Source organism: Salmo salar, chromosome ssa10 (genome assembly GCF_905237065.1).
Source record: "Salmo salar chromosome ssa10, Ssal_v3.1, whole genome shotgun sequence".
Lineage (NCBI taxonomy): Eukaryota > Metazoa > Chordata > Actinopteri > Salmoniformes > Salmonidae > Salmo > Salmo salar.
Genome location: NC_059451.1, coordinates 25,284,222 through 25,311,424, shown reverse-complemented (window position 1 = coordinate 25,311,424; position 27,203 = coordinate 25,284,222). Strand labels below are relative to the sequence as shown.

Sequence of the window (27,203 nt, the reverse complement as noted above, 5' to 3'; positions counted from 1 at the left end):
ACTGTACCAGTCATGCAAATGTTTTTCTTTATTTTTATTATTTTCTACATTGTGTAATAATAGTGAAGACACCAAAACTATGAAATAACACATATGGAATCATGTAGTAACCAACAAAGTGCTAAATGAAAATATATTTTATATTTGAGATTCTTCAAAGTAGTCACCCTTTTCCTTGATGACAGCTTTGCACACTCACCAGCAAAGCACCCCCACACCATCACACCTCCTCCATGCTTCACAGTGGGAACCACAACATGCGGAAATCATGCGTTCACCTACTTTGCGTCTCTCAAAGACACGGCGGTTGGAAACAAATCTCAAAGTTGGACTCATCAGACCAAAAGACAGATTTCCACCGGTCTAAATGTCCATTGCTTGTGTTTCTTGGCCCAAGCAAGTCTCTTCTTATTGGTGTCCTTTAGTAGTGGTTTCTTTGCAGCAATTCGACCATGAAGGCCTGATTCATGCAGTCTCCTCTGAACAGTTGATGTTGAGATGTGTCTGTTACTTGAACTCTGTGAAGCATTTACTCGGGCTGCAATATCTGAGGCTGGTAACTCTAATGAACTTATCCTCTGCAGCAGAAGTAACTCTGGGTCTTCCTTTCCTGTGGCGGTCCTCATGAGAGCCAGTTTCATTAGAGCGCTTGATGTTTTTTGCGACAGCACTTGAAATTTTCCGCATTCACTGACCTTCCTGTCTTAAAGTAATGATGGACTGTCATTTGTCTTTACTTATTTGAGCTGTTCTTGTCATAATATGGATTTGGTATTTTACCAAATAGGGCTATCTTCTGTATACCACCCCTACCTTGTCACAACACAACTGATTGGCTCAAACGCATTAAGAAGGAAATAAATTCCACAAATTAACAAGGCACACCTGTTAATTGAAATGCATTCCAGGTGACTACCTCATGAAGCTGGTTGAGAGAATGCCAAGTGTGCAATGCTGTCATCAAGGCAAAGGGTGGCTATTTGAAGAATCTCAAATATATTTAGATTTGTTTAACACTTTTTTGGTTACTATATGATTCCATATGTGTTATTTCATAGTTTTGATGTCTTCACTATTATTCTATAATGTAGAAAATAGTAAAAAATAAAGAAAAACCCTTGAATGAGTAGGTGTGTCTAAACTTTTGACTGGTACTGTACATATACACAGGTGTGCACGAGTGTGAGGTAAGTTTTAATCAATCAGTGTGTCTCCCTGCCCAGGCGAGGTCCTTAGTAGAAGCAGGCTGGAGGCTTGGTTTGTCCTCAAAGAGAGTTGTTGTTCCAGCAGATACACAACATATGTCTGGAGAACACACTCCAGGTGCCCCTCTTCTGCTCAACGGCACTATGTGTGTGTGTGTGTGTGTGTGTGTGTGTGTGTGTGTGTGTGTGTGTGTGTGTGTGTGTGTGTGTGTGTGTGTGTGTGTGTGTGTGTGTGTGTGTGTGTGTGTGTGTGTGTGTGTGTGTGTGTGTGTGTGTGTACGTGTGGTGATGCACTGGTGTCGGCTGGCATGCATTTCACTCCCTGACAAAACTTCTTCCTGCTCCCAGGAGTGTTGGCTGAGCTAAATGAGTGGATTAAGACAGTAAAGGCATCACGGACAGCCGAGGGGAGAAACGGAGCACAACAGACACGTCCTCTCACAATGGCCATTGTACTCACACTACAATAGACAAAGGAGCTCTATCTCCCATTGCAATGAGGTGAGCTGTATCTGATCATTACAAAATCATTATCGGAGATGAACAAACAGCCCCCATAGGCCTATTGACTTTAGCGATTGTATTGGCAGGATGTGCACATCCCAATGTGTTTGCCTGAATGTTTACAGACGTCTTGGTGAATGTAAATCTGTGCATGAGAAAATCAGTGTGGGTCCTCAACAGATGATTTAATAGCGCCAGAATGTTTAGTCACTCTGCATCTGTCCTGGATTTCATGCCATCTCAGTCACTGGCTGTGAGGAAACGTATATTCTCTGGAGAGTCAGGCTCATTCTCATTCAATCTGCACTGGGACAAGCAGCACAAACACACAACTTTGTATGTGTGTTTGTGTGCACACATGCATATGTAAAGGTGTGTGGGTGTATGCGTGCATGTGTGTTTAGAGGTCAGGGGTAATTGAGACAGTTTAGGGAGGAGGACATGACAGAGGATAGTGGTAGAGCAGTAGAGCTGGTGGTAATGGGGCACTGAGCCTCCTGTCTACTCGTCTACATGCCCTACAGCACCGCTGTCTCCTAGCAATGCAGGTTGACGTTTATTGTCATGAGTCTTGCCCTGGAGGCAGAACTGAGCGGTTTCCGCTAGATGGGCCAGCTACAGAGTACAAAATTGGCTATATCGTAAAAATGAATGAAAAAAAATGTGCTTAAGTTTTAAGGTTAGCGTTAGGCATTACAGTTAGCAGTGTGGTTAAGGTTAGGGTTAAATCAGATTTTATGACTTTGTGGCTGTGCCAGCTAGTGACCATAAATCCCATTGTGAGAGGGGGAATGGAAGCTTTTAGTGCGCAACAGGGAGTGACAATTGAATGCAAGCTTCACACATTTTGCATTATTGTTAAAACATTCTAGACTGTTTATCTATGGGTAACAGGGTTGACGTGTTAAATACTCGACCCGCTCAGTTGTCCACCACAAAACCAGAAAATGATGTCAAAATGCTGAATCTTGGCACTTTAGCAAGTCTTTATTAATGTAAAAAAATCTGGATTTATTGAATTCTCAATGTGGTCTATATTAAAAGGGCACTTCATTGAATATAACATTCAATATTGGCCCACAATTTCTACTTAAAATATTAAAGGAACACAAAAAGCAATAATTTATTGGAAAAACCCTGCTTTGAATATGCATTTTTTATTGTAATGTGTGTAATTTGAGGGTGTACTGTATTGGAATGAGTATGTCCCAGTTACTATGAAAGGCTGTTACAACACAGTGTGAAGGGTTAGTAGTGAGACACAATCAGGGACACTGCCAGGTTTGATGTATGCATCCTGTATTGTGGCCAGACTACGTGTCTGATAGAGATGTCAGCTCCTACAGATCTGGGCTGAGGAAAGAGTCCCTCAGCTCTGCCTGCTTTCAGCTTGGGCGTTGTGGGGGTTGGCGTATGCAAGGGGTTTGCAATGGGCGACAGCAGGGGCTCTCGAGCATGGTGAGGGGAAATAAATCACCCAGCCGGGAGACATCGCCGTGACAACCCAGAGGAATTCGCCCAGCGAGCGGAGCCAGACAGGGTGAAATATGGAGGAGATCTCAGACCCAGCTGCAGATGCTTGCCTCCCTGCCTGCCTCTGCCTGGCTTCAGCAGAGCACATCGCTTCCTCTCTCACACAGACATGTTCATGAAAGGAGGAACACCATGGTCCATCAGGATTTCTGTTTGTCACAATCTTCTCTTGACTGATGAGCTAATTTTATACCTACAGGCCATTCCTTGTGGTCTTTGGCTGAATGGAAATATGTACTCTAATCAGCTGGAGGCCTGTTTCACCTGGACTGCCCTTGTTTTGGATACAGTAACAGTTGTGTAACACTCAGCTTTTTGACAAAGCAGGAAATCATAAATATGGCAAATGGCCAAAAAACAAGGCCTTTGGTAGGGCAGGAATGTCATTAAAACAAAGGAAGGACATGTGGTGTGTGTGCCACTCCTAACCACCTGAGCCAGAGCGTGGCGCTTCAGTGTCACACTATAACAAGGCAACAGTCACCATGGCGGTCGGAAAACGTGACAACGTCCCGTCGTTGGGTGGGTCGGGACGTTGTGAGATCAGACATGGGGAATTGAGCCCCCCCCCCCAAGGCCAGAGGCATCAGGCCAGTCAGTCATTAGCCTGCTCCAACCCAGGGGAGGAGCAGTCAAACCCCACTGTCAACACCCACACAGGAGGAGAGGGGTGGACACCCCATTTTCTCACCTTCAGTGACAGCTAGTGGGGGAATTCACTCAGCACTGTGTTGTGTGACTGTATGCTGGACAGGTGTTTCTTGGAGATGCCCCGTGACAACAAACAGGAGATGCAGCATGTCAGGGCTAGAACACAGGCAGGATTCAGATTGGCTGAGGTGAGGTCACCTTAATTATAGTTTACCATGTTGATGCAGTCTGCGGCCCTTTATGTGGAAAACACCAGTCTTATAATTATCAATACACACATACACATACCAGGACATAAGATACGGGCTGGGGTTTCACTGTGTGACACATGCAAACAGTGGTCTGAGCTCCTGCCAGAGACCTGTGTGGTACCGGTAAGGGAGCATCCTTTGTGCCATGTCTGAGACTGCTGATGGATATGAGGAGGGAGGATTGAGGTGTGGACTGTGAAAGGATGAAAGATAGTGTGAGAGAAGCAAGGGGTTTTCCGTAGACTTGTTAGACATAGACAGACATAACTCAACCACTCAACACATGGAATATTCAGATATGGCATTCCTGAGATTCTTACAAGCGGTACTAACACTCAGATTGCACATAGTGTACAGTCCTAGAGATTCTCTCATTACATCGACTATTACCATCTACATAGTTGAGGCTGTACCAGATATACAGACAGTAGAAGAGAAAACACACACGTGCGTGTGCGAAAACACACACACACACACACTTACCCATTGATGTGATGTGACCTTGAGTGGGGTTGGAGGGGGGCAGGGGGGTAAAGGTATCCCTGTATTTCCAGCTGAATCAGTAATGAGCATTTCATTACCTTGGCCAATATCCCTTAGAGAGGACTGGCTGCACACAAAAAGACCTGAGGCAGAGACTATACTGATTGTACACAATTGGACTAGACTGGCAGACACTACAGAGCTGCTTCTCTCTCAGCCTTTCAGTACAGTATCTTTCCCTCTCTATCTGAAACAGTATATCTCTCTAGTGATCACACGACTCTGTCTCGCCAGGAAAACTACCTTGGAGGAGTTTGGGAGGCAATTTAAGATGGAAAAAGATTATGCTAAAGTGTACATTTGTGTGATAGCACATTAACTTGTTTGAGTGCTCATGTATACTGTAGATGGCATAGGCTAAGTATGGGTTGCTGCTGGGAAAGTAGTCTGTGGCTGAGAGGCACAGTAGTGCTTTTCTTGGTAATGATGATGATGATGATCCACAGACAGACAGAGAAACTCAGGGAACAGGAAATCCATATTAGCCCACGGCCCTGGATAAACCTTGCAATTTAACTGTAACTGACACACATTCCTCTTCACAGTCCAGGTGTAAACACACACACAGACACACACACACACACACAATGCTGATGTAAAAACGATGTGGCAGAATTAAATAATGTAATGTTTTGTAGAGGTACATGCAAATACAAAAAAAAGAGTTGGCATGTTCATCACTGTCACTGTGTTAAACGTAGAGGCAGACAGTACATTACCCATCTTCCCTGACTGTCCTGTCAGTAGGGTTATAAATATTGTTAGCAACAATGTGATGGAGCTTTGGCACAGAGGCCGACCTCTAGTACATCAATCCATATCAATTACATCCTCTATCACACCTTTACTTCAACACCTATAACCAGACAAACATATATCAAAACAAGGCTGTGAGGTGAGGTGTGTATATCCTCCCTCCGCACTAGGTGAACACAGAAAGGTTTTGACCTTAAAATGAGCCAATTTCCCTTCCCATGTCTGCCTGTGCTTAGGTTTAATTGGCTGTATAACAATGGACATTCATTCACACAGCCCAGCAATGAAATAGAGCCACACAGACAGACAAAGGAAAATTGGAGCCACATAGCCTACAACCACACTCATCCATACATACTGTATGGACCCAAACGTACATTGCATGGTCAGGATCAACCTGTTTTGCTCTCCATCTTTCGCTCACCCCACATCTGACACATGCACATACACACACGCACACACACTGGCAGTGCAGGGAAGGGTTGTGTTACACTGAGCTGCAGATTTCACCCTCAGCAACTATTTATCAGGCTCCGGAGCTGAACAATCGCATAGAGTTACAGATTGAGTATGGAATCAGAGGAAGGAGCCAGACTCATATAGGCCTTGTTATTCTAGCCTCTAACCACAGCATCTCTTTATCAAACAAATTGTATTCATTTCTCTCCTGATGATTCACCTTCATCAAGGTAAAACACTGGCCACTGGCTTAATTTATACAATCCTCACTAGCTGTTGTATAAACACCTTCAGTGCTCTATTCACCATACCATAATGGGAAAACTGAACTACTACAGTATACAATTATCAGAAGAGGCTGGTGGGAGGAGCTTTAGGAGGACGGGCTCATTGTTACGACTGGAATATAATGAATGGAACGGAGTTAAACATGCTGTTTCCGCCTCCCGGGAGGCACAGCAGTCTAAGGCACTGCAGCGCTTGAGACGTCACTACAGACCCGGGTTCGATCCCAGGCTGTCACAGCTGGCCATGACCGGGAGACCCATGAGGCGGCACTCCATTGGCCCAGCGTCATCCGGGTTAGGGGAGGGTTTGGCCGGGCGGGATTTCCTTGTCCCATCGCGCCCTAGCAACTCCTTGTAGCATGCCGGGTGCCTGCAAGCTGACTTCGGTCGCCACATTGGTGTGGCTGGCTTCCGGGTTAAGCGAACAGTGTGTCAAGAAGCAGTGCGGCTTGGCAGTGTCGTATTTTGGAGACCGCATGGCTCTCGACCTTCACCTCTCCCGAGTCCGTAGGGGAGTTGCAGCGATGGGACAAGACTAACTACCAATTGGATATCATGAAATTGGGGAGAAAAAGAGGTAAAAGTAAAAAAATATACTGTATGTTTGATACTGTTCCATGGTTTACAATGAGCACGTCCTACTATAGCGCCTTCCACCAGCCTCCTCTGATTAAGATCATTCCCAATTAAGAAAAGCCATATTCACCCACTCTTACATCTCTAAAAACTTCAACATGAATCTCATCTAAAGTCCTTACCACCAACCCATCTTCCACTCATATATTGCACAAACAATTTGTACATCAATTGATACAAATCCTTTTGAAATGTCTGTGTCAGTATATCTTAAATATGGTTTGGATCATATGCATCTATCCAGTGTGTGGGCAGAAGGATCCATTCTAGATGAGTAGTAACAGTGAGAGAGCACAGTGAATCTCTCATTCTTTAATGAGGGTTATTTCCCACCCCTGGGGTGCCATAGACGATGCATTACTGACACTGCACTCAATTAGACACTACACCTAGCACATTCAACCCATTGACAAGCTGTTTACCACCACACACACACACCCCATTACTTTTAATTACAATCTCATGAACTTATTACTATCCAAAGACTTGTGAAAAAACATCATATTGTCAGTCATCTGTCAGAAAGAGATACTGTATATGGTATATTGCCATACTGTAGCATAATTACTACGGTACAAGTCATATTGTAATCTGTCACTTGTACATGACATGTGGAACATTTTCACGATCAATTTCAAATAACTGCAAACTGTTTCTGTTGGAACAAGGTTGGGGGTTTAGGCCGCATTTCACACCAGGCATGAATGTTAAAGCCTCACCCAGGGATGAAGGAAAGCTCCCAGCTCATCTACTGTAGCCTACGTCCTATGTATGTCAGGAGCCCAATGTCATAGTTACTGAGAGATAAACGTATACCTGGCGGTGCCAGAGGAAGGCCCTAAAAATGATCGAAGACCCCATTGCCACCCAAGTCATAGATTGTTCTCTCTGCTACCGCACGGCAAGTGGTACCAATGCACCAAGTCTGGAACAAACAGGACCCTGAACATCTTCTACCCCCCAAGCTATAAGACTGTTAAATAGGTAGTTAAATAGTTCACCAATAGCTACCCGGAATATCTGCATTGACCCTTCTTGCGCTAACTGTTCACTGCTGTTACTATTAATCCTGTTGCTTAGTCACTTTACCCCAACCTATATGTACACATCTACCTCAATTACCTCGTACCCCTGCACATCGACTCAGTGCTGGTACCCACAAGTTATCATTACTCATTGTGGATTTATTTTTCTATTTATTATTTTTTAAATATACAATGTTTTCCACTATTTCCCTTTTTGTTCTCGGCATTGTTGGGAACAACCCATAGGTAAATATTTCACTGTTAGTCTACACCTGTTGTTTACGAATCATGTGACAAATAAACTTTTGATTTGATTTGTAATGAGATCGTGTAGTCATGGCATAGGGATCAATCTAATACGAGGAAATACCCTGTTCTGTCACCGTGGAAATAGTTGTTCTGTCACCGTGCCACATAAATAATGATCAGCCCATAAGGAATAGAGGGAGACAATAACTGGTTTAAGGAAGGACTGATTGAATTATACAACAAGCTTGTTCACAATACATACATATCATTAAATCCAATCACAGTGAAGCTTCAGGGGCACTTAGATCACAGTATCAATCATATTATAAGTACTCTCATAAACACTGAAATCCAATGCAGATTTCACTGGAAGACAACAGAACCAGAGCTGCAGCCACTGTCCGGCCAGTACATTTACGCTGTGTTAAAACAGGACTAAAGGAGCCAGAGGAACACTGGTGTTGGCAGTGACAAACAGACCCAGCCCCACTGACCCTGAATGTGAACAGTGAGCACACAGCACTGGGCCAGGGGTCTGCTATGTTCTACTCTGCCTAGCTCAGCTGCTCTCCATCTGTCCCCTGGGGCCAACTGGCCGACACCGCCACGGATATTATCAGCTAAGCACTTTAATTTCCCCTGGCCTTCCCCTTTATCCATGGGCTCTGCCTGGAAGACCAGAGGGAGCACAAAATGGCTGCTGCTGCACTCCGTAGCAGATGTATGCATGGCAACACACAGAGAAAGGGAAACTGGCTTTCTAAACCAGAACACACCCTTCAGTTGGACATGGAATACTGTTACTGTTTATTCTAAACTACAATTGATCGATTGATCTGCTTTGCCAAATGTGCAGACAGTGCGCTGCTCACCAGAAAAATAATTGTGCACAAGGGGCGTTGTTACTGGGAACCTCAGCTCTATGTACTGTATTTATGAGGAAGGGGTTCAAATATGTCAACGACCATGCTTTGCGAACAAGGTAAGGCTTATGTCTGACTGCTCTGATGTGTTTAGTCAAGCAGAGTTCCTATGTTCCTCCTCCCATTGTAATAACCACGGTTACAGTATGTGTATTTTATACCATGCATATTAAATCCTCATCCTTTCTGTGAATGGTGGCAAATAACGGCCAATCAAAACGGGGATACACATCAGCATCTTTTGCGTGGCGAAGAACCTCATTTGTCAGGAATTTTACATTTGCCTGGGCGTTTTTATTTTTTATGGCTGCCACATTAACGCAACCGACCAGCCTCAGCCTCACATCACCGTGGGAGACTAATAGGCCATGCAATGAGTTCATTTCCTCAGCTGCCTTCATAAGCAGACATTTCCATCTCAATTTAAACTTTGAGAGAGGGAGTTGCATGAAAGGGATCCGAGACAACAACATTAGAAACACACGCACATTAAATATGAAAGACCAGACAGAAAGCACTCGTCTAGAGTGTGGTATCCTGACCTTGCATTATTCTATCAAGGAGAGAGAGTGACAGAGTAGAGGATAGACTAAGGTAATGTCAAATATATCTACATATCTTTAAAGACTCAAATAAACATTTTGCCTGATAATCAATAGGACATCAATCATTTCTCAATCAATCAAAACTCTAAATAAATTACAAATGTACACATCAATATTTTACCATTAAGTTTAAAAGAACTGTTCAATCCCTAGATGAAAAACAAAAAAAGTATATGTTCCTACAACTCCCCTCATAGTGAGGTCTTGTTCCTCACAGTGTCACTGAGGTAAGCGATGTCCCTCTGTAAGTGAAAGATGTTTTCTAAAACATAGCTAGTGAAGACATTGGGTCAGATATTGTAGGTTAAGAGAGTTGTGACTGTTTAAGAATGGTTGACTATTTGCTTCCGTTTGTGTTCTCTTTGTTGTGTTGTCCTTGAACGAGACCCTGGAGACCACGGACCACCTTGTATCCATAGCAACAGAGATTGTCCCCGGAAAAACCCAGATCATTCCTCTCCCGGAGCGGTGCATTTTGGGAATTCTGGAGGGGAGGATATGTTCCATTTCTCTGGGATGGTCATAATCATAGAAGGTGGATAAATTAATATGTCCCATTCAGCCTGTTTACCATTGAAAAAAAAGAGTAAGTTCCGGTCTGCTTAACAGAGGCACCAAAGCATTAGCAGCTGGGTCTGGTCTGCTTAGTTCATTGACTGTATATGAACCAAAAATAATTAGGGAGTGGGAAGTTTCGCTTCCTCTTCCGTCTCTGGTCCTAATTACATTAGCATTATTGACATTGCAAAGGGCGGACCCGTCTCAGCAAAGGAACTCTTGTTTATTTGAGATGAGAAAATCAATTTAGAATCTTAAAAGATTCCAGAAGAAAAAGAGAAAGATTTGATCCCAGCCTCAGAGTGAAAACCTCATCCAAACAGACCAGGGGCTGGCTATCCATCTTGACTCCAATCATTTTCTAAAGAAAACATTCCTTTGATATTGAGAAACACATTATTAAAGCAAATTATCCATCACTGATCAAAGAGGTCAGTGACTCAGAGATTAACAGTGGCCAAAGCCCCACAGAATAATGGCCTCGCCTGCCCTTCTGCCCACAACTACACTAGCATTAAGCCAACAGCAGAGTGGAACCACATTGTCATCAAACAACAGCCAAACACCACTGCAGATTCACCACGACCAAGCAATAACTCATCATAACACAACTATCATGACATCATGGGAGGACCAGGCCAATCTGACCAGGGTATCGTAGGATTAGGAGAAAACTTAATCTAGCTCAGGAAACAAAGATAGATACACTGTAGTGAGAAAGAGAGAGGAGAGAGAGAGAGAAATAAAAGAGAAAGATCTGTGATTCAATATTATCTAACATCCTGACACAGTGGAGCGGAGCTTTTCTGAATATCTCTCTTTGGGGATCATGGAAAGTAACTCTGACATAGGCATAGTGCACTATGGAAGCTTTACTGTGAAATAATCAACATATCCCCTTTTCCATTCTGTTACTGAGTTATGCTTCACGTATACATACAATCATACATACAATACATACCTATGCTGGGGTAGAATTAGCTCAAAACAGGATGGATGCAAACCTCAGTCGAAACCTCTCCTCTCAGTCTAGCGTTTGTATCCCCCACACCACCATATTGGACTACCAGTCTAGTCCTACCTGTACATCTACCGTATTAACCTGTTCTCTCTGTCCAACTATTAGTCTCTACTCTAGCTGACCTGTATAGCCTCCCATCCTCAGCCACCCCCAGTGTTATCTCACAGTGCCTCTCCCCTGTTCAGCTTCCATGTGATCCCACAGCACAATCTGCTTCCCTCAGCAGACAGAGAGATGGCGAGAGAGAGAGGAGAGAGGAGAGAGAGAGGAGGGGAGAAAGGAGAGGCAAATGGGTAAATCCTCCTCAGCTCTCTCAGGATGCCCCTTCTGGCTCCATTTTGTGTGTGTGTGTATGTGTGTGTGTGTGTGTGTGTGTGTGTGTGTGTGTGTGTGTGTGTGTGTGTGTGTGTGTGTGTGTGTGTGTGTGTGTGTGTGTGTGTGTGTGTGTGTGTGTGTGTGCGTGAAATGAGAGCACAGAGAGGATGGCCTACATTAAGCTTCTGTATGTGAACTTTAGGAGTGCTGACAGTATGGGGAAGAATGGACCCATTCTATCAATGCAAAACTCCATAGAGTCACAGTCTCACACGCGTACAGAAGTACACACACCTTTACATGCTCACACACACATTCAGAGTGTGACAACAATTTATGAGAATCGGTCAACAGCATGTACCAGCTGTATCCAAATCTAACCTTTGGCTTTGATGGAGTGCAGAAGAGTAAAGTAGTGAAACAAGGCTCTTGCTTTCCAGCAGTCACACTTCACTGAGCTACAACTCATTATGAAATTCAGCTTCTAGGGACTTAGCTATGGGAAATGATCAGTGCTCGCTGTGTGTTGTACGAGTTACATTAAGCCACAAACCATACTCATGAATACTCATGAATACTCATGTAATTCCTATTTAACTGTCATCGTCACAGCTAATCTCATTTAAAGGTGCAACCTCTACCCTGCTTGTTCACTGCTTTCCCTATTGAAGGGATTTGTAACCACTTGTAGAGATAGCCATGTCCACTCATCATTACTCCTACTAGGTGTGTAGCATGCTGCAAACTCCCTTATCCTTCAAATGACTTTGAACAGATTTGGTCTTCACCAGAAGGTAACAGTCACTATAATAGAAGATTATACTTCATATAGCAATATTCTAGCTTCTCTCTCCCATCTTTCCTGCGCTGTCGCTCTCCTTGCACTTTAAATGCGCCCTGGTTGAGCTGGGTTGTGGAGGACTTGAGAAAAAGCTTTTACCGCCCTCTTCTGAAGAGCTCAGGCAGACTGCTGGAGCACAGCAATTACTAGCAGACAGACAAGTGTCATTTACCTGCTCCACAGATCTTAGAGCCACTGACTAAACCAGGGATCAGTGCTTATCTCTCCTCTCTCACCTCTCGCTCTCCCCTTGTTCTCTTGCGCGCTCTTTCTAATGATCTGAATAGAAGAGACTGGATGAACAAGCAATCTGCAATCAGCTTCAAACCTTTTCACCTTTTGACAACTCTATTCTGGTGAAGTTGCTTTCACAAAGCCAGCTCTTACAAAGAGAAAGTGAGTGTGTTTATGAGTCTGTGAACACAATAATTCATCCTTTGTATTGCAGTAGTGCTGGTATACAGCCATGAACCAGTTCTACCACAAAGCATAGAATAACAATTCAACTTGAAGTAATTGAACAAAAAAATGACGTCCACAAATCAAATCAATCAGTATCCTACACTGAGGATAAACCCACACAAGACACTGGTACTTTTTTTATTGATGTGTTATTTCACTGACAGCTGTTGACAGCCTGTTCTGCTTCCCATTTGCATATAGCAGAAGATAACATCTTAGGGGAAAGTATAGATATGGATTAATCTGAGAGAGGAAAAGGCAGCAAACGCAACCACAACATACTGTATTGTAGTAGACTTGAGACACTGACAGGTTTAAATATTAGTCTGACACAAGCAGCAGTCTCATCTACAAGGAGTCTTGTTGGCTAAGGTAGGAGAGAGTATGGGGAGAGAGAGGAGGATCAATAGGCAGTTGAGGAAAAGGAGGGGTGAGGGAATAAAAATGAATTGAAGAGGGGGGTTCTGACTCACCGGTAAAGTCTTCCTCTCCAGATCCCTGACATCCGTCCTCATCGTCACACTCTCCGCTGGCCTCTCCTCTTGTCCCACTGCCCGTCTCCACCGACGCCCCCCATTCTGTCGCCCAGCCCATCTGACCCTGCATCTCCTGCAACACACACACACAAACATAAGTCAGAGGTCAATTGGGGTAATCCTGTCTGAAAATAAGCCACATCAAATTCTGTACTGTTCCACTGTTCAAATCAAAACATGATTTAAATGGACAGACGAATGCTAGAGCACACAATACATAGTGGTCTGCTTACAAATCAAATCAAATGTTATTTGTCACATGCGCCGAATACAACAGGTGACAGTTAATATGGACATAACACATGTGCATATACATCAGTAATAAAATTGCCCCTCCCCCCAAAAATGATGTGAAATCAAAAACGGCAATTATACAATTTCAGCAAACTGGTAGACAATAGACAGAGCTATGATTTTAGCTTAGATGTTCTTCCCTTTCCAGCATTATTACATCTGACTGCAAGCAATGTTGATGAGCCAGTCTTCTGCAACAGAACACTGTGCTTGTCTGCATAATGTGATCTTACGAACAATGCATTTGACACAAATTAATAAAGTATGAAAAATACACTTGTCCTCTGAATGGGAAGATTCGCTTTTGCAGACAACACAGATCAACGTTACGAAAACAAAATGAGGGGTTTCGTGTTGAACAAAATGTGACGATAAACAACTAGAGCTAGCGTGCACTGTTCCAAATGTTGGTTCATCTGACAAGTGGGTAACATTTTACTTGACACCCAGTGTCATAACATGTCATAACCCTGTCATAACCGATATATTTACACCTGTTGTGACATATTGCATTATTTTATGGCTGGTTATGACACCTACATTAGTGTCAAAATCCACATTTATTCAAATGAGTTTTCCCTGTCAAGAAGTCTCCTTTCATTTAAAAGTTTGTTTCTTAAATCCTTTACAGTCATTTTTTTCATCATATTTTAAATAACTTGTAGAAAACACACTTTATGACACTGCCAAGAAGCATTCTTGTAACGCCCTGGCCATAGAGAGGTTTTTTTTTGTTCTTTATTTTGGTTAGGCCAGGGTGTTACATTGGGTGGGCGTTCTATGTTCCTTTCTCTATGTTTTTGTATTTCTTTGTTTTGGGCCGTGTGTGGCTCCCAATCAGGCACAGCTGAAGCTCGTTGTTGCTGATTGGGAGTCACACATAAGGAGCATGTTTTTCCTTTGGGTTTTGTGGGTAATTGTTTCTGTTGAGTGTTTTGCACCTGACAGGACTGTTTGCTGTCAGTTTTCTTGTTTTTGTGTAGTGTTCTCTTTTGTTGTAATTAAAATCATGATGAACACTAACTCCGCTGCGCCTTGGTCTACTCTCTCTCCCAACAGCCCTTACAATTCTGACCATCCTGTGTCACTTTACTTGGACTAAGGAAATACAATTTATGACACTGTCAAGAAGCATTATGACCATCATAATCATATCAGTCAGATAGGCCTATCATGTACCTATCTCAGCAATGTTTTGGGTTAGGGTGAAAACACAATGATTATCGGATCTTCCATACCAACATGCAAGAATGTATTGGTTGAAGAAGCATCAATAGTACTATACTGAACAAAAATATAAAACGCAACATGTAAAGTTTTGGTCCCATGTTTCATCTCATAAATGTTCCATATGCACAAAAAGCTTGTTTCTCTCAAATTTTGGGCACAAATTTGTTTACATCCCTGTTAGTGAGCATTTCTCCTTTGCCAAGATAATCCATCCACCTGATAGGTGTGGCATAGCAAGAAACAGCATGATCATTACACAGGTTCACCTTGTGCTGGGGACAATAAAAGGCACTTTAAAATGTGCATTGTTGTCACACAACGCCACAGATGTCTCATGTTTTGAGTGAGCGTGCAATTGGCATGCTGACTGCAAGAATGTTCACCAGAGCTGTTGCCAGGGAATGTAATGTTTATTTCTCTACCATAAGCTGCCTTATGGTAGGGAAATAGTTTCAGAGAATTTGGCAGTACGTCCAACCAGCCTCACATGTAACCAAGCCAGCCCAGGACCTCCACAACAGGCTTCTTCACCTGCGGGATTGTCTGAGGGGGGTGGGAGTACTGAGGAGTATTTCTGTCTGTGGGGAAAAACTCATTCTAATTTGTTGAGCCTGGCTCCCCAGTGGGTGCACCCCTGCCAAGTCATGTGAAATCCATAGATTAGGACCTAATGAATTTATTTTAAATGACTGATTTCCTTTTATGAACTGTAACTCAGTAAAATCTTTGAAATTGTTGCGTTTATATTTTTGTTCAGTATATATTCTATAGGAAAAAGGGCTCACTATTGATGTTGTTGCCCTTGGGGCTGTTACTATAGCAGAAGAGCAGATGATGTTTCTGCCATTGAGGCTGTTACTATAGCAGAAGAGCAGATGATTTTGTTGCCCTTGGGGCTGTTACTATAGCAGAAGAGCAGATGATTTTGTTGCCCTTGGGGCTGTTACTATAGCAGAAGAGCAGATGATGTTGTTGCCCTTGGGGCTGTTACTATAGCAGAAGAGCAGATGATTTTGCTGCCCTTTAGGGCTGTTACTATAGCAGAAGAGCAGATGATTTTGCTGCCCTTGGGGAGACAGCACAACACTTTTTTGCACTGCCCAAATGTCACCAACAGACTAGGGACTCCAATCTGATATGCATTAAAACTAAAAACGAATGCTGTTGGTTCAATAGAAATAATAGTTTGGAATCACATACTGCACAGTAGGCTGATTTCATAAGAGTGCTTTGCATTTCCCATTTCCCATGGTCTACAGTCCACTAACTCAGGGTTTCTCAAACTCGGTCCTGGGGCCCCTCCTGGGTGCACGTTTTTTTTTCTTTCTAGCACTACACAGCTGATTCAAATAATCAAAGCTTGATGATGCGGTGTAGTTATTTGTTAAAAATCGTGCACCCAGGGGTGGCCCCAGGACAGAGTTTGGGAAACCCTGCAATAACTCAAGGTCCAATCTTACTGATTGATAATTACATCACACATAAGTTAAGTGATTAGGGGCCAATTCATGTATCTCAAAGTATTCAAGTAGATGTAAAATATTTGTCCTTCATTGTGTACCAAATTAAACCCTGGTCCTCCCTGCCCCCTCGTCTGCACATTAACCTTGCGTAACATAATTACATTTCCACAAATGAAAAGTCTAATTTAATAGCCTTATTCATGAGTTCACGGAGAAAAGTAATTGGCTGCAGTTAACGGTGTGTGGAGAGATAGCTAGTTTGCGGATCATAAGGGCAAGAAGTGAAGGAGTTGAAAAAAAGAAAATTAAAATGTCCCCGGCTGTGACGTTGGCCTAATCAACTCAGAGGGCTCTCCTATTATCAATGGCATTAAACCAATTAAATGTTGTGTAAGAGAGGAACCATGGCAACGTAGCTGCGACTGATTGGCCTCTACCTATGTGGCTACATGAATTTTTTCACTGACTGTCATGTTCCAGGTGATTGTCTTTTTTTAACAGTACATTTAATTGCATTGCTCTGTTAGGAACCACACAGAAAATCTCAAATGTGAGCATATTGTACTTTCTTATAGAGTCCTTGAAAAGGTCTGGGAAACACAAAAGACTTGGATTAAAAGCAAGATGGAAAAAAAACACTGGATCTCCTCAGGCAGTCTGAACATCTATTCAACAAGCCACACAGTAACCCAGAGACAATGAAAAACATATATACCAGCATGGCAACAGCTCAGATACCACTGTTCATATACTAGGCCACATCAGATACTTGATTCGTTCTATACTATTGTCCCACCATATGACACCTCTCCCACTGACTGACAAACACTTGTGTAATTGCAATGATATAGGCCTTCAAATTCTTAATCCAATCACACCTAGCTTTACCTATTTATTCTTCACTTTTCTATTACATGTATATTTCTCTTTGTCCCTTAATTTGTGCTCTCTTTTTCTGTAGTTTAATGTTTTCTTTCTCCAAATCTTCCTCTCTCCAGTTCCTCCTCTTCTGGTTGTATTCTTATGTTACATGTTTTATTTATTTTTTATTTTACCCCTTTTTCTCCCCAATTGGTAGTTAGTCTTGTCCCATCGCTGCAACTCCCGTACGGACTCGGGAGAGTCGAGAGTCCTCCGAAACACGACCCAACCAAGCCGCACTGCTTCTTGACACAATGCCCGCTTAGCCCGGTAGCCAGCCACACCAATGTGTCGGAGGAAACACCGTACACCTGGCGACCATGTCAGCGTGCATGCGCCCAGCCCGCCACAGGAGTCACTAGAGCGCGATGGGACAAGGACATCCCTGTCGGCCAGACCCTCTGTCATAAAGTTCGTTGTATGAAGAGGAGAAATCATCGGACCAATATGCAGCGGTTAAATTGCTCATCTTTTTATTTATTAAAGAAAGGAAAAAATACTCATACAAAACAAACGACGAAAAACAGTCCTGTAAGGTGCTCAGACTATACACGGAAACAATCACCCACAAACACAAGAGAAAACTAACCCACTTAAATATGGCCTCCAATTAGAGGAAACTACAACCAGCTGCTTCTAATTGGAGGTCGTTCTAAAACCCCAACATAGAAATAGAAAAACTAGAAAACCACATAGAAATAGAAAACATAGAACATCAACCAAAAACCCCGAAACACACTAAACAAACACCCCCTGCCACGCCCTGACCAAACTACAATAACAAACAACCACTTTTACTGGTCGTGACAGTACCCCCCAAAGGTGCAGACCCCGGATGCACCGAAACACAAAAACCCCACAAAAATTAACCCCAAACTTAAAGGGAGGGAAGGGAGGGTGGCTACCGTCACCGACGGCTCCCGTGCTACACCCCCCCCTCCCCAATCCTCCAACTACAGAGGTGGCTCAGGCTCCGGCTTTAGTCCCCATCCTAAAATGCCCACCCCCCTTGAAGGCTCATGGCTGTAGACCACTGCTGAAGGCTCTGGGCTAAGGTGCGTCGCTGGAGACCTCGGGCTGAGGCGCGTCGCTGGAGACCTCGGGCTGAGGCGCGTCGCTGGAGACCTCGGGCTGAGGCGCGTCGCTGGAGACCTCGGGCTGAGGCGCGTCGCTGGAGGGCTCCGGACTGTGGGCCGTCTCTGGAGGGCTCCGGACTGTGGGCCGTCTCTGCCGGCTCCGGACTGTGGGCCGTCTCTGCCGGCTCCGGACTGTGGGCCGTCTCTGCCGGCTCTGGACTGTGGGCCGTCTCTGCCGGCTCCGGACTGTGGACCGTCTCTGTCGGCTCCGGACTGTAGGACGTCGCCGGAAGCACTGGACGGGGAACAGTCGCCAGAAGCTCTAGACGGGCACTGTCGCCGGAAGCTCTAGACGTGGCACTGTCGCCGGAAGCTCTGGACGGGGCACTGTCGCCGGAAGCTCTGGACGGGGCACTGTCGCTGGAAGCTCTGGACGGGGAACTGTCGCCGGAAGCTCTGGATGGGGAACTGTCGCCGGAAGCTCTGGACGGGGAACTGTCGTCGGAAGCTCTGGACGGGGAACTGTCGCCGGAAGCTCTGGACGGGGACTACGCACTGAAGGCCTGATGCGTGGGGCTGGCTTTGGAGGCGCCAGACTAGTGACACGCACCACAGGGCTAGTGCGAGGAGCAGGAACAGGACGTACTGGACTGGGCAGGCGCACTAAAGGCCTGGTGTGTGGGGATGGGCGAGACCGTGCACACTTCCGCATAGCGCGGTGCTGTCAAACGCCAAACGCTCCCCATAATAAGCACGAGGAGTTGGTTCAGGCCTATTGCCTGACTTACTCCAACTCCCCGTGTGCCCCCCCAAAAAATGTTTGGGGGCTGCCTCCTCACCTCCTGAAATGGAGGATATAATGCCTCGTACCTCTGACGCTCAGCCTTTGCTGCCTCCAGCTCCTCCTTTGGGCGCCGGTACTCCCCAACCTGGTGCCATGGTCCTTTTCCATCCATTATTTCTTCCCACTCTAAATAGCTCCTCTGTTGCTCCTTCCTCCGCTGCTTGGTCCTCTTATGGTGGGTGGTTCTGTCATAAAGTTTGTCGTCTGAAGAGGAGAAATCATCGGACAAATATGCAGCGGTTAAATTGCTCATCTTCTTATTTATTAAAGAAAGGAAAAAATACTCATACAAAACAAACGACGAAAAACAGTCCTGTAAGGTGCTCAGGCTATACACGGAAACAACCACCCACAAACACAAGAGAAAACTAACCCACTTAATTATGGCCTCCAATTAGAGGCAACAACAACCAGCTGCCTCTAATTGGAGGTCGTTCCAAAAACTAGAAAAAACACATAGAAATAGAAAACATAGAACATCAACCAAAAACCCCGAAACACACTAAACAAACACCCCCTGACCAAACTACAATAACAAACAACCCCTTTTACTGGTCAGGACGTGACACCCTCCCCTAACCCGGACGACGCTGGGCCAATTGTGCACCTCCCCATGGGTCTCCTGGTCGCGGCCTTCTGTAACAGAGCCTGGACTTGAACCAGGATCTCTAGTGGCACAGCTAGCACTGTGATGCAGTGCCTTAGACCACTGTGCTAATTGGGGGGCCCACATTGTATTATAATGTTTCATGTTTAATTGCATGACAGCATCCCAATCCCACTCTCCTTGCCCTTAATTGCCCTCGTTGTGTGTGTGTGTGTGTGTGTGTGTGTGTGTGTGTGTGTGTGTGTGTGTGTGTGTGTGTGTGTGTGTGTGTGTGTGTGTGTGTGTGTGTGTGTGTGTGTTACTATCCTCGTAGGTACCAGAAACCCCTGAAAGTGTGTGTGAGAGAGTGAGAGAGCCTGCATGTGTGATCATACACATATGTGTGTGTGTGTCAGGAGAACATTAAGCCTTTACAGTGCCATGAATTGACTTCCTGTGTCTGTGATTGCTTCTTAATGAGCTTTTTTGCAGGATTGATGCTATTCATAAAAAACAGTGTTAGCTCATTGAAACCTCTGTTAGTCTTTTCATGAAGAATGACAGAACAAGCTCTCTTTACAACCATCCTAGAGGGACTGAACAAACCTAGCAGTGGGAGAGTTTCTTATACCTTAATGTACTTGTGTGAGCGTGTGTGGTGGCCGGTTCTCCTATGGTGCTAGTCAAGGCTCATGGGTATTGAAGTAACATTTAAAACAGGCAAAACATGACATATTGGATAAATTATCATAGAGGAAAAAAGTATTGAGCCTCAACCTCATTTTGCTGAGGATGCTTTTCCATGATGCTAATTCCACATGATTAAATGACCGAACAACTGGGATAAACAGACAAGAACAGATTACAACTACATCATTTTTTCTGCTCTGTTTTGCTAAGCTCTCTCTCATCCTTTCTCTCTCTCTCTCTCTCTCTCTCTCTCTCTCTCTCTCTCTCTCTCTCTACATGTTGTCATCTCAGGATCTTACACTGTACTGTGATAGACACATTGCTAGGCCAATATAATATTTTAAGACCGATGTTGCAATGTTGTGAAAAGCTATAGTGTATTTCCTGTAATAGTCAAAACTTTCTGGATCAGACTGGGTTGAAAGGAAACCAAAGCAATGTCAGCCAGATCGGGCCTCAGCCTCAACCTCACCAGAGCAGCTATCACAGCAAATAAAGCCAGGCTTTCTGAAATCCAGTGAGGATTTTCTATTATTTCACAGTGGAGGAAATTTGAAATAAACTCCAAAAATAAAGATTAATGCCTTCCTCAGGAAATCAAATGAAATCATTATTTGGGGCTGAAGATTCCTCCCTTTCAAATGACCATTGGTACAAAATCACACACTGGGATAAGTCTAACAACCTAAATCTTATCTCTTACATGTGAGATGTTCGTTATAGAGGTGAGCAAGGTCCCAGTCAGGGTTAGAAAAACAAGCACACTGACAATATGGCTGTGAACGTTGTGAACATTCTCTCTCCCCTTAGGTAGAGTGGCCATAAAACACATGTAATCTTGTAAATCCCTGTTCTTTCTCACATTGAGCTCTTAGCCACCCCAAAGTGCTTACATTGACTCCTCAGGTTTCTACTCCCCTCCCCACCTCTCTGATAGACTTTCCCAGCCTCTGGCTGCTTTGAACCGACAGGCTGCTCTGTTCGGGCCAGGCCCACAGAAACTAACTCAGCCACGTCTGCTTTTAATGGAGTAATAAGAGACAGAAGTGAAATGGCTCCCAGAGGGCCAGATGATCTGTGTGCCTCTCCTCTCTCCTCGATCCCCTACCAGAAACAGCTGGAACAATGGCTTGGCCACCAATAATCCCATTTTTAACAGCCGATATGATCGCTTATTGCATTGGGCTGGGGTGATAACAGGGGAAATCCTCACTCTCACACCAAGCATGGAAAACAGTCTGATCTGATGGCTTTACAGGGCATACTCTGCTTCAAACTGGCTCCAGATAACATATATAAACAATGGTCTCAACCAGAAAATTGTAATTATGACTGAATAAAGTTGGCTAAAGATTAAAATATGAATCTGTATAGCACTGACCCATTTTAGATGAAGATAGCTTATTTTGGGCACACACTGTTAGGACACTTCTAGCAAAGCAAGACAACACCAGAACTCTGTGTGAAAGACCAGACAACAGCTAAAGAGAGAAACTGAAAAACTGATAGAGTAGACAGAGAAATATAGTAGCAGAGAGTGAGAGTGACAGAGAGAGACAGTGGGTGGAGTGTGGGGGTGAGACCACCACAGCACAACAGGACTCAGCGGGCCTAGTAGCCTTTCAGCTCCACAAAGGTCGGAACAGAGCTCCTAGCAGCCCAGCCAGGCAGGGAGGGACTGTTCCCTCAGCGTCTCTGACTCTGCAGTCTGCACAAAGCCTCTCAGGAGAGTCTGGGGGGAAAATTAGCTTTGGCTTCTCGTTGAAGGAACGTTCAGGTTAAACAACATTTACATGACAAAAGTCTGACTTCAATGCGTCTCCTCTGAATCTGCTGACCTGTTGAATTGCACCATTCCTGAGGTTGAAGACCTCAAAAAAGACGCACTCTTAGTCTGTAAGTGTGTCTACCGGGTATGTGCGGAATGAGGCAGTAGATTGAAGGACCCACCTCCAGTTCTAAGCAAACACCTGGCATCTTATCTTGGCCTAAAGTGCCAGTAGCTAGCTAAAACATCATTATTTGAGCTCTTAGACTTGGAGGTGTAGGGAGTGACAGAAGGCGATGGCCTGAAAACGAATTATGAAACCGACATACTGCAACTCCTAGGCAATGTCTGTCCTCCCATTGCCGGGGGCCAGATTTCCCCAGCTGTGAAATCGCTGGCACATCCGTGGGCACCCAGCCATTAAGAGCACTGGGTTCGCATCTATCAGAGGGACAGGGCTGTTTGCTCAAGTCCTCCAAGACACCACCAATTACCACACACACATACACTAGGGGAGGGGGGAGGAGAGGAGGAGGCTGGGACCAGACAGGATTAGAATATAAAACATACAGTACACTGTGTGACCCATCCTTCCTGCCTCGCTGACCCCGCAGGCTCCTCCTCCATGATGCTTTGCATTGAGCTCCTTTATCTACGATGCATCAGTGGGTTATTGTGTTCCATTCTCATAGTGAATGTCCCAGTGAATGTGTTCCATTCTCATAGTGAATGTCCCAGTGAATGTGTTCCATTCTCACAGTGAATGGCCCAGTGAATGTGTTCCATTCTCATAGTGAATGTCCCAGTGAATGCCTGAGCAGTAGAGGGACTGATTTACTATCTAAGTATCTGTGATGGGTACACCAGGACAGTTTAGTCAGATTTGTCTGGCATATGCACATGTCTGTGAGCTAGCTGGCTGGCTGTTCCTCCCTCTCAGGCCTCCAGAGACCGACGTCTGAATCCACTCCAATGGCATGGTTTGTACTGAACGCCAAGCAATAAAACACACAAATCTAGGCCATTTACCATAATTGGTGGGAACAGCAACTAAGTGGAAAGGATGTGTCAGAATAGTATGTGACTGACATGTTGGTGTCATCAGTGGTCATATTTACAGTCAGATTTAAGTGAAGAAGGAACAGTGGCAATGAGACGTACCTGATTGAATTGTTCTAGTTTGTCTCTAGCTGCCACTAGGATGGGGTCAATGCTGCGGACCTTAATCTCTGGATTGTTTTTCTGGGCCTGAAGGCCATTCCCCACAACACGGCCCACATAACTGAGGAGGGAAGAGAGAGGAGAGAGAATGGAGTTTAATACAAACCGTTTCTGTAGCACAATGACTTGTGAATATTGATATATTGTTGATGAAAGTAACACATTAAAGTATTTGTGTAAGGAGTGCACATGTAATGACAGAGTAAACCTTTTCAATTTTGTGTCTGAATAGCTTAGTTCCTTAGCCATTCATAACAATGGCAAATATTTATTCTCAGCACCATGGTCTGCATGTCGTGAGCTCTGTCCACCCACCCACCCCTGAACCTGCCGACAGACAGACAGACAGACAGACAGACAGACATTCCCCTAGCCCAGGGCTCTCCAACCCTGGTCCTGGAGAGCTATCATCTTGTAGGTTTTCACTCCAACCCTAATTTAGCACACCTGATTCTAATAATTAGCTGGTTGATAAAGTGAATCAGGATAGTTACACCTGGGGTTGGTAGCGCTCCAGGAACATGGTTGGAGAGCCCTAGCCTGATATAAAGTGATTAACTATGCCCTTTTTAACATCAATTTTTCTTTCATCATAAGAATTGCGGGGCATTTGAGCTGTGTGATTCAGCCTCAGAGCCCAGCTCTTCCTTGAAGCTGGCCTGGAGTGGTGAGTTGTGCTGTCTGACCCAGCCAGGCCGCCACTGGGATCAATGGAGTTTAGACGGCCTTCCTCACTGACATAAATGATTCATTAGGAAGTCAAACAGCTGGAGCGGATTGGTGAAAATAGGAGGCATGACTGCAAATCCAGGTATTGAGCGACCTCACAGCCAGCGATGGGAGAGGAGAGGAAAGGGCAGATGGCTGTTTATCAGGAATAATGAGAGGAGGGGAGGATAGGAGGAGACCAGTAGCCTCCTCATTACAGCCCAGTGTCAGGGTAAACACGTCAGATGCAGACACACTGCAGGACTCGGTAATGATGCATGTGCATTTTTGTGATTCCACTAATTACGACGAGGAGGGGGTGAGATGAGACACACCAAAGGACACAGTGTCAACCATAGTGATCGAAGAGTCTGGGATGCATCTCTCTCTCTCTCCATCTCTCTTATCCATTTCTCTCTTTCATGTATATTTTTGTGCCACCTCATCTCCGTAGAGGAGGGACAATGGTTGAGTTAATCAGAGGGTATTGTGAGCGGTAGTTACAGTAAAGTCCTTTGTATCTGCTTGTCTCAGCAATTCAGTTGATCAATAGGTCAAGTTAAAGATGAAATGTTAAATTGGTTAAGATACTGAATTAGATTGACCCTAGATGACCTATTGGAGTCCTATTGAAGGCCATCTGGGGTCAATCTCAAAAATCTATTGAGAAGCTTAAACATAGCTTTCAAAACCACAAAATAGAAAGACTGACAGAGAGACAGTGAGGGAGAGAGAGAGACTAAGGTCAGGGGCAGACTGTGAAGGTCTAATGCACCACAGAACAGGCTTTTTCCACAGAACAGATTAGAGCCTCTGTAGAGAGAGAGGTGGGTGGATGGCTGGATGGATGGATAAGTAGGGCGAAGCAGCTCTGACAGAGCAGACCCTGGTCCCTAACTCCCTGAGCTACCCCAGGAAGTTTGGAGGAGAACACAGTCATCACCACAATCTCAAATCCCAAAATATAGAACACATAATACACACACAAAATACACTCATACACAATCATGCGGGTACACACCCACCCACGCATGCATGCACTCACACACATTGGAGAGAGAGCGAGCCTGGAGCCACACATGGGATTTCCTTACTGGAGAGAACTCTGGGGCTAGGAGGTAACAGAGATTCCTCCTGCAACAGTCCGAGATGTCAAAGTGCAGGTGTTTCACGGCTAACGAATCCAGCCAAGAGCATCATGGAGCTCCAGAGGCCACACCTACATGCCCTCTGCTGCATCTGCAGCCCCCAGACTACAACAATGATGTATAACATAACCCCTGAACCTGACATGATACAGACACATGGACATTCCAGAGAGATGATCCATTGGATTGTTGATCATCTAATGTGAGTGTGTTCCATGAGAACCACTATTGTGAGGTCAATTCACCTCAACCACTGTAGAAAACAAATCCATTGCAGGGTTAACATTACAAGTGTGTTGCCAGGAAAGTGAAGGCATATTTTTCAAAAACATGTATTTTTCAATTTTGATGTTCAGTATATAAAATACTGCTGTCACAACAGTGTTATCAGTGGATGGTCTGAAGATATGTATATATACATGTGCAATCCCTCAGGGCATCCAGCCTAGTCTCAGAGAATGACAATGAGAGAAACACAGGCAAAGCACGCTAACGTTGTAATAACATCAGCAGTTCCGCATTAACACTGTCCCTGCAACCAGTTTAACGGTGCATGTTTGTGTGAGGTGGATCAAACTGGGGGTAATCAGAAAGCGCCACAGGAGTGACGTGCCGCATGTGACTGTAAATAAATTAATCCAATCTGAGCCAGCCTCCACACAGTGTCGAGGATGAACTCTGACCCCTGGCTCACTGGGTCTATCTGCCTAACTACTGCTGGAGAATTCATTATAGTAGGCCTATCTGCTGCTTCAATAACAAGCTAGTACAGGCAGCCACAGATAGCAGGTAGAACCATTGGTACGTATTCATGGAAACCAAGGGAAGCCAGGCTTCCCCAAAAATGTAAAATATATATATATATATATATATATATATATATATATATATATATATTTTACAGAAATTATTATATATATATATATATATATATATATATATATATATAATAATTTCTCTTTTGTCTATTCTTGTTTCATAATGTTCCTTCAATTTGCAAGAGGCTGAATGTAACTCACCGGAGAAAGCATCCAAGCGAGGGAAACAGCGCCCCTCTGTCTCTGTATGTGTAGGTCATCTATCTGATGCTGTCTGGTCAAAGAGAGTATGACATTGTTGCCGACCCTATCGTTGAAAGCAAGGGAAGCCAGTGAGCATTTGGCCTCCCTTGATAAAAAAAGTATAAAATAATAGCCAATCAGCGTTGAGCTACACTGAGTGAGATCAACTGTGAATCGTCCTGGCGCACCCAAAAAAAAGTGTCAAGGGAAGCCAGTTTGGATTTGGCTTCCCTCCAATCACATCACATCGAGAGCAATACGTCATTGACAGAAAGAACTTGAATTGTTGCATCTCGTTACGTTGTTGTCCTCCGGTGCCTAGCTAGCTAGCAAAAATTGTCCCTTTCCTAAATTAGCCATGGATGGAGATAGGGATTTGGACTTGTGGTTTTACTTAATTCTCCATACTGGCCAATGATTATAACGGCGATTCTGATCCAACAATAAATTCATACATTGTGCCCCTGGACTGAGGGGGTGGAAGTTCAATATGTAGCTAGCCAGGCCTAATCGCCCAACGTCAGTGCCCAACCTCACTAATGCTCTTGCGGCTGAATGAGATCAAGTCCCCGCAGTAATATTCCAACATCTAGTGGAAAAACTTCCAGAAACGTGGAGGCTGTTATAGTAGCAAAGGGGAGACCAACTCCATATTGATTTTGGAATGAGATGTTCGACGGGCAGGTGTCCACATACATGTGCCATATAGTGTAGGATGTAATATGGCATTTTGGGAGGCTTGGCGTCCCCAGTGATTTTACCCATGCACCGCTACTGGGTAGGACTACCACTGTTCATTTTCTTTGGGGACATAATGAATTCTATATCCAAGG

General features: G+C 44.4%; 1 protein-coding gene across 1 annotated transcript in view; it reads right to left on the bottom strand.

The window, feature by feature from the left end:
* Positions 1-27,203, bottom strand: part of gpc5b (glypican 5b) — a 74,892-nt gene that overhangs the window by 2,698 nt on the left and 44,991 nt on the right. Inside the window, exons 7-8 of the mRNA XM_014216570.2 lie at positions 23,394-23,514; positions 13,298-13,433 (exon numbers count right to left, since the gene is read on the bottom strand). Of these exons, the coding sequence (XP_014072045.1) occupies positions 13,298-13,433; positions 23,394-23,514 (257 nt within the window). The remainder of the gene's footprint in view (positions 1-13,297; positions 13,434-23,393; positions 23,515-27,203) is intronic.